The 9499-nt window shown below is 35.7% G+C and overlaps 1 protein-coding gene across 4 annotated transcripts in view; it reads right to left on the reverse strand.

Annotated features, from left to right (window-relative positions):
• LOC108734264 (synaptotagmin-7) overlaps positions 1–9499 on the reverse strand; it is a 663520-nt gene that overhangs the window by 69663 nt on the left and 584358 nt on the right. For all 4 annotated transcript variants that reach the window (XM_025978974.1, XM_025978973.1, XM_025978976.1 and 1 more), the window contains one exon: positions 8918–9058. In XM_025978974.1, coding sequence (XP_025834759.1) covers positions 8918–9058 — 141 coding nt within the window. The remainder of the gene's footprint in view (positions 1–8917; positions 9059–9499) is intronic.

Here is a 9499-nt window from a genome sequence, read left to right on the forward strand (position 1 = left end):
TTTTGTCATTAGACAATACAAACCGGCCTCCCGGCCGGTACCGCCGCAACCGCTATGTCCCTGCATTTTAAATCTGTAATATCTTCGAAAATATTCATTTAAATTACATGCTGTAAAGGGCCATATTGATCTATATTAAATGCACAATGTATTTAAGGTACTTTATTGGATAATCGCTTCGTAAATAATTCATTATTTCTCATAAAAAGTAAAGGATAAAAAATGGTTATTGTGGGTTATCCCTAAGAGATAGACATACTATCGCGGACTTTTTTGTAGACCTTTTTAAGGTGTGCAATACTGTAGTACATTATTTTGATCTATCTCGTAGGGTTCAGCCAGCGTTTGCAATGTAAGCGCAAAAAAATATGTTTATTTACATCACATTACAAACCTTTAAAATTATCAGTGTTTCCCTACTATCTTATGCATGTATTATACATATAAACCATCCTCTTGAATCACTCTATCTTTTAAAAAAACCGCATCAAAATCCGTTGCGTAGTTTTAAAGATTTAAGCATACATAGGGACAGACAGCGGGAAAGCGACTTTGTTTTATACTATATAGTGATACACTTAACAGCAATTTTGAAGTAGTGTTTGCGTAGATTGCTATATATCAAATTTAAGGACTTGGCATCAGGCGTGAATGCAGGGAAGGGTTCTGGGGGTTCTAACCTCCCCTCCAGAAATGTATAAGATATTTGCACATTATTTACATTTTACGTTTCATAATTTCAATTAACTTTTTAAAGGTCATTTTCATGCTGTGCCCAGAAAGCCGAAGGGATCAGGAGTAATAAAACAGATCGCTGTACTGTACATTTATGAATAATTTCAGTTTTTGGCCTGATTACGCCGGCAAAAATGATAGTAATAAATATGTGGCGTAAAAGAAAATATTTGTAAACGTTATTTATTTATTTTTTTTTAATTCAATTCTAAATTTATTTTTGCAAGTTCAATTTTTCTTTCAGTTTTACATTCACCTCTTACGCTCTCACTAATAATTAGTTTTTCTCCTCAATTACCTGCACTTTTATGTGTAGGCATTTCATATCGGTCAGTATCTATCCATTTACAATATCTTTTCTATTTACCAACAATCCTGTCCTTTTGAAGAATTGATTTTACATTGTAGTTGCAATAAAATTTGTTTGTATTTTTTATGTACCAAAAATTACAATAACTACAAGTACTAAATATATGAGAAGTTCTTTTTCATAATCAATATGTCATAAAATTAAAAAATTCTGTATAAATAATATATGAGATGTCGGTCACCAACAGCTCACTGTAATACCGATATGCGCATGCGCGCCTATCTATTCTCATAGCCTATCGCGTCGGGAGACAAAACGTTGCAAAACGTGTCGTTTCATAGCTTTGAGATTTTACTCCCATCGAGCCCAAAGAGGTTTCACTTCAAAAAGTAACTTTTTTTCAATATTTTTTTAATGACCATCCCCCCTCCCCTAAGAGATTTTTTGCGTTCGCCTGCATGGAATTCTCCATTTATTAGAACAAGTTCGAGAGTTTATGTGCAAGTATCGTATGCTTATATGGTCGTGTGTATTATTAAATGACAAAAACAAGTGTCTACTTTATAATTCAAAACTGCTAGTCGGTCGAACTCAACTAGAAAAACAGCAGAATAGTTCGTTATTTGGATGGTATTCGTAATAACAAGATAGTAATAGAATGATCGATTATTTTTTATTCGGATGAGGAGGTATTAAAGAAATAGTAATAGAACAGACGGCGTCAGTAGGAATATAGGTTCTACAGCATGAAAGGCTAGCTAGTTAGAGACATATCGAAAGCAGAAGCAGGAGTTAAGAGAGGGTAGGGGTAGACCTACTATTCACAAATGGTTAGGTACGTAGAATGTTCTACTTTTAGGGAAATGCGAAGATTAGCTCGGGATAAGAAAGAGTGGGGGTGCGTGTCCAACCATTGCTAGGACTGACCGTATGAAGGCCTACAAACAGCGCGGTAAACGCCATTTGTAATACAGTGCAACATTTAGTGGAATTCAATATGTTCAACAAGGTCTATCTACAAACATTGATGATATCTACTTGCTAAACTGAATCTACTGCGTAGATAGGCACGTTACCAAGATCAAAAAAAGAAGTTCGTGGTAGTCATGGTGGTGACGCGCTGTTGAGTCCGCCACAAAAGCGAAATTGTGATTCGTGTCTGAGACAGAGCACTGACCACCATGAAAGTTTTTGTTCGATTATGGTAACGTCCCTTATCGCATAGGGTGAGCTATACCGTGGATTCAGATCAGCAAGTAGATTCCATCAATATAAATATAGCAGTGTACTACAGATGGCGCTTACCGAAAGAAACTGATCTACCTTCTCTCCCCGAGGCTGCAACCAGATTCGCGGCAAATCTCAGGGCAGTCAGGCCATCCGAACCCGTCTACCTCGACACTTTCTGACTTTGCCCCTAAACTAAACGACCGTTTCAGAAGGCCCTGTCATCTTCTCTTCTGAGCTGCTCACTTTCTGCTCAAGTCTAGTTTCGCTCTTTAGCGCGAGTGAGGTGGGACACCGATTTTCGCTCACACCCAAACACTCTCCTTCCCCCTACATCCCCCACCCCTTTTCCAAACTCCCAAAAAACTTTCCCTCGGATGTACAATTTTCTATCCCTACTCGAGGAGGGGTTTTAGTCGGTAGTAGCTAAGGCGAATCCAACACTACGCCCCTTCAGGGGGTCTTTTGAAGATTTCCCCTCTTCGAGGAAAAACTAAACTGTCGGAGCTGTCTGCAACACGTCGATTAGCTCCCATTAACTTCGTTGTTCGACTGACCATATGATAATAATGATGAACAACAACAATTTAATAACAATCCTCACACGTGAGCTAGCAGTGATAATGGGCGCTGTATACCCCCAAGGCAAAATACATGCGTCATGTCATAACTGAATGGGTCGTAACGCAATGTGCTGATAGGTTTTTGATGGTATATCAACGAAGAAAAATTTTAATGCGTTACCCACGCCTATTAAAAAGTTTGAGCTACTTATTTTCAGGAATTTGTGACAACATGAGGAGTCCAAAACACCCAATTTTATTTTTAATAAGGGCTAAATATCCAGACAGAACTTTGAATCAGAGATAAAGATACTCACATTCGGAACTGCATTTCTTATCCAATCCATCAAGATAAAAGTCAGTCGATGGAAAATTTAACAGACGTGCTATATTTCAGCCTCAGATTTAAGTTACAAAAGCACTAACAGCGAAAATTCAAAGAACTTTCGAGGAAGCTAGGCGCGAGATCATCATATGTACCGTATGACAACAAGTTTCTTTGTTTAATGAAGACCTATCTTAAAATACGGTAACTTTATAGGTACGTACGTATATACTCTCATTAAACTTTCCAATACTTATTCGGAAACTTTCGTTTACCAGGCTTTAATAAAGGAACGATGCGACGTTAGTATAGGAGAGGAATTAAAATATACGTACACGAGAGCTTAAACCGTGTTGCTGGAGGATTTGCAAACTAGTCATCGACTGATGCCGATGCAAAATTGTTCGTCAGTAATTAATTACGTGATTCCTTCATTACACGGGCGCCTAGTAGATTTCCAATTAAAGTGTGAGGAAATTAGACACTTTCAACGATGTGATTCAATGTAAATAAGAGCTCGAGAAGTATGACTCTTTTATTCTTACTGAAGACACTTTCTTAAAAAGAATTGTTCTCAATTAATTATGTAATATGATATTGCTAAATTTCCCGTAGGTAAATATAATAAATAATGCGTTTTGTTTTGTCGATCTTGCTTGAAAATGTATTAGTTTAATATGATTAAGGCCATTCGTAAATAATTAAGATGATTCAACACTTTTTAGAGTCGTTTATGAAAACAAAAGTTGGAAAAATAAAAACCAAAACGTGTGAAATTCACACGTGGTAGAAGCGAAACCTTCAAAAATTTTGGTTTCAAGACAATGAAACGAATGTAAAAATTGCAGGTTTTAGTAATAATCATAGCAATACAAAGTTAGATAATTGTTTTACATTTTATTCGTATATATTACATAGATTTATTCAGACTCAGAGCTTACATTTTCGATAAATGATACTAGAGGCTTATGGTAACTAAAGTATGAAATAAATACTTTGGTCTTAATACGGTCAATATGTCTTTATGAAATACTGCGTCAATTATTGCTTTTGATCTTTTTGTTGATACACTGTGACTGCTGCACATTTTCGAATTAAATTTGGCGACCAAAAACTCAATCAACGGAATCGCTGTATCCGATGCAAAATTCACATTAATATCTCCACTTAGAATCATCGCAATTTTATTGTAATCTTGCATTATCTCGCATATTTGAAGAATTTTATTATAAAAATGATGAAAAAAACTCTACAAACATATAATACGTACACGTATACAAAATACCACGGTCGTTGTGACGCCTTTCCTCAAGCTTTGTAATACGCATGCGCGCACAAATATATTAACACACGTACAACCATAGACATATATTAATGGACGTGCCTTAGCCGTATGTCATTGTAATAATTTCTTGGCTCGAAAAAGTCGGACTAATGCTATCTCTTTCATGACACGCTTACGCACTATCGTGAGAGAGATGGATACTGTCCGAAACTTCGTTCCATCTCTTTCTTTCGTTGTACCACAATTCTGACCGCTAAGGCACGTCCATTAGTAGACGTCGATGCGTACAACGCTGAGGCCCAAGCAGACTAGGTAAGACTGGTAAACACGAGTGGAGAGGGTACGATACAGAGCACAAAGAGAACCACGAACATAAGAAACACTGTATAAAGCTTCCTATCTCATTTCCTCCCACGTTAAATCTTATGAATTTATGTGTCTGTCTCTTTTTACTGTCGCTTTTTCGTTTCATCGACTTTCAAATCACAACGATGCTAAAGAAGTTTTCACTTCAAAAGTGTTGGCATATTTTCTTTTCGATTTTGTTCTGTTGAGAAAGGATGTTCATACATAAATTATAAATAATCCTTTCATAAACCCGACTGGAAACATGAATTCTTCAATTTTGCTCATGAATTTGGAAAACTTTACGTTTTCGGGAGATTTTCTATTATCTATATTAGGGTGTATTCTTAATAATAAAACGTGTTCAAACATGTCGGCTTTTTAAGGGCGTTCCTAATCATAATGTTTAAATATATTTATTTTCATCCAAAGTGATGAAACGAGAAAAGATGGAACTTTGATGACGAAGATGATGATGAGATGATGAAACGAGAAAAGTCGGTCCCTTTTCGCCATATGAGGGCCCTAAGATTACATAAAAATTTATATTAGTAAAGAGTCCCACAGTTTGCTAGTAACTCAATCTCATGAGCATCACGACCACAAATGAAGGAATTGTCTCATTTTTTACCGTTGTCGTTGTACTGTTGCACATACTTTAGAATTTGTGAGCAGCTTCTGTTATATTTTTTTTTAATTCTTAAACTTCATAATTTTATTTCGATATACGAGGCTTTAATATATATATTAATTAATATATATATACGTGTTCTGAAGACAAGAAGGAGCTGAAGGTATTTAGCCTAAAATGGGGAATCAATACAGAAGTATGATATTTGTTAAGTCCAGACGAATAAAATACTTCAAAAGAGATTTTGAACTTAAACAACCTAATAAGAAGCCCATCCTTAAAATTAAGCCAGAAGTAAATATATATCAAAAGAAAGCTCTTGAGTTACTTATGGAGTTAATTATTAACAAAATTTTGCAAATAGAAAGGGATATTATGAAAGTACGTAATAATAATGTTATTATACAGAGAAGAATATAGACAGAGCAGTAGAATACAAAAGTAATTGGATAGAATCTTTTGGAAACATATTTACTTCGAACTAAATGTGAATAATAAGGTAATGTTAAAGATGGGTAATTTGCTGATATAAAATAATACAAATCTTTTTGAAAATACACGTAAAGATAAAAATATTTGTGGCAAGTATATACGGTACCCTTAAAAACTAATTATTTGCTAAATATAGATTTTAAAAGGACATTACATATCATGTTATTTTGGTAATCGTGCAGACGATCGTATCTCCCTCGGATTTGGAGAAAGCGGGTTGAGGAGTGGAAACGGGAAGGTGTAGGGTGTGGCGGTTAATATAAGAAATTGTATAGATGTCATAGATAGGAAAATGGACGAAGGAGTAGAACACCGTGTTTTAAGATGGGATAGTAGATGGGGGTGAAGAAGAACTAACGTAACTTACCCCACCCTGATCTAACTTAACCTAATCTAACATATAAAAAATTTGTGGGTCCTCCAGACAAAATAAATTTTAAATGGGTGTCATTCACAGTATTTGATGGAGGATCTATACTTTCGTGCAGAGTCGTGGGTCGTCGGACGGAAGTTGACCTTCTTTAATAATTGTGGAAATAAGTGAGTGCTTCAGCGTCCTTTGAAGAATCGTGGAAATGGGTGGGTAGTGGTTTGGGTGAGAAAGATGAGGACGAAATGAAGACAGTCGAGAGTGAAATAATTTCTGGAACACTCTTGCCCCCGCATTTGTCTAAGTGATTCAAGGAAACAACAGAAAAACCTGAATTGGAGCAAGTGAACCCGGAATTGAACCAATGCTCTCCTGAAGGCTAAACAATAACCTAAACCTTTAGACCATGTCGTTCGGTCTTCTAGCTTTGCCGTCATCTTATACACCGGAAATTCATTGCAAATCCAGTTTGTTTTTCCATATTTGTTGTTGTACTTCCAAATTCGAATGTCAAGATATGATCTAACTAGTGGACGACGTCGCACAGTTCAGACATGCATTTAGCTGACAAAAACGATATCATGTAGTGTTGCATAACCTGTTGGGCGTGTTCAAATTTGGTCGTATATGGGTAGCTAAGGAGCAAAAGCAATATCATAAGCAACTGTATCGACAAATTAGTTGGATTATTACAAACTGTGTGCGCTTGTTTACCGAAACGCAATAGGTGTGGTCACATAATACAAATGGGGTACATTTACCCACTCCTCTTAGTGTCGGTGNAATGTATTTAATTTAGGTTAAACGTATTTTTCTCACTGAGAAGTTTCAAAATTGGCCACAGACAGCGCCACAGTCACTTTTGCACATAGCGAATAGGTCGCAAAATCGTCGAACTAATACATAATCATTCGTATTAGATAATACGTTGAATTATCGCTACAAACGGTTAGAAGTGTGACCTTGAGGAAACCTGAAGCATCCAGCTAAAGGGAAGGAGCATAGTTCTACTCGTTTGAAACGAGTCGAATGTGGTCGTCCGGCATGAGTTGGCTAAATCGAAACGAGCATACCTTTGTTGCTCATATCATGCGTAAATTGTTGGGAATTAAATTGAAATATATAGTATTAATAGCCTAAATATTATTATCAATTTAAACCAAATAAAAGAAAAATCAACGCCAGCGAAGCCGTTAAAACATAGTATTGTAATAGATCGCGTTTTGTGTTGAGCATATCCTTTTCTCTATAATGGTGGTGTCCGCTATTTTTGAGTATGCAATTTAGCGTTACATTAAAGTATTACTTTTGATGAATATTTACATTATTTTCTTTTTTGACGTGACAACGTCTTATAATTCGATGGAGCCGGCTGCACGCACGAAAAAACATGACTCATGCGGCGTTACCTCGCTCATATAAGGCTTGAAGTGTAAGCGAGAGCGCGGAACGAGCGACAAAGAGGCACAATCGGCCTCCGCGTTCGGCAGCGTTCGACATCTGTCTCTCTCCTACTCGAGTGAACGATGCGTCCGCGTGGACAGCTGCTATACAATAATACATTTCCATTTACCTCCTTCTCTATATCCATACAAAATATCTATCAAACAAATAAAATTAAAATTTTCTTTTGAAAAATGAAACCATTCCATCAGTATTTTCTTATGACGTTGTCACGTTCAATTATCGTCAGTAAACCGACTTTACAGACAACCGATTTTTTTTTTTAAATTGTGTTTCGACTTTACCTTATTAGTTTTCTAATCATTATATATCATAATTACACTAGTTTAATGACACAAAAGTCGCTTTAGGGTGAGAATTGGACCTGAAGTAAACCAAACGGATTAACGAGAACTGAAAAGCGGAAGCAACGAAGGAATTAGGAGCAAATGAGCTATGTAATGAAGAGGTAAGGGTTTCCTGTCTAGAGTTGACATCGGCTGCGGACAGTCGCAATTTATCCTCGTTAGTTGTCAATAAAAGACTACTCGCACCAATTGAACTTCCGGAAAATATTAAAACATTGTGACACAATTTAAAGGAAATAAAAGCTCAAAATCAGGTGAGAAATAATAAAATTTGTTCATTGTAAGAATGGTTGATTTTTGACGGTTTTAAAATATAGCGAAGCTTACGTTATTTTCAATATATACAATTTATAACGCGGTATGTTTCCTTAAGTACAATAGCATCTACTATTATTTATTGTATTGTTTATTAGTCCAGTGAAAATAATGTAAATGCGGAATTTGCTGTTTTCATAACACTTGAAAGGTACCCCCTATACAAGATATGAAATTTTCGTTAGTTAAAACCAACGAGTCTTTCAATAAAGCGCCAAGGGCCTCACTAGATAATTAGCGGTAATTATGTGTGATCCGAGTTCCGTACCCTAACCAGTGAATAGATATTGGATCATCACTAATTTCCAAAGATCAATAGAATTTACTGCATAAGCATTCGTATTCCGTGTTCTTCATACGTTTTTTTTTTTAAGATAACTTTTCATTTCAGTTTATTTTATTTATATATAATTACTAATTATGAAAAAAGCTTACAAAGATCGGTGGTAGTAATTATTTCATTACTTATCGTATTTGAGCTAATTTAATATTATCCGTGTCTCCTTACCTGAATAATCCGTAATATAAGTGTCGTATTTTGAAAATCATATTCCAAGGAGAAATGTATTTGTCCTACATTTTCAGAAGGTTCCGAATTGTCAATGTACATATCCACCAATGAAATGGAGCGGCTCTGCAAGAACGCCATCTGTGAATTAAAACGGAAATGTAAGTATCTGTAAACTTCAATGTATACATTAGATATAGGTAAGTCTTTTTGGTTATTTTATAATCTACTAGCGACCCGCCCCAGCTTCGCATGGGTACAATACTGATACTAAATATATTTTTGTTTTGTTTAGATTAATATCGAGGAGGGGAAATTTTCGAAAGATACCCCCTGAACATACTAAATATACTACAGAATGTCGAGAATCGTTTTTATATACAACATTCACAGTTTTTTTGTCATTAGACGATACAAACCGGCCTCCCGGCCATTACCGCCGCAACCACTATGTCCCTGTATTTTAAATCTGTAATATCTTCGAAAATATTCATTTAAATTACATGCTGTAAAGGGCCATATTGATCTATATTAAATGCACAATGTATTTAAAGTACTTAATTGGAATGGTTTTCTGTTAAA

Source organism: Agrilus planipennis, unplaced genomic scaffold (genome assembly GCF_000699045.2).
Source record: "Agrilus planipennis isolate EAB-ADULT unplaced genomic scaffold, Apla_2.0 scaffold77, whole genome shotgun sequence".
Lineage (NCBI taxonomy): Eukaryota > Metazoa > Arthropoda > Insecta > Coleoptera > Buprestidae > Agrilus > Agrilus planipennis.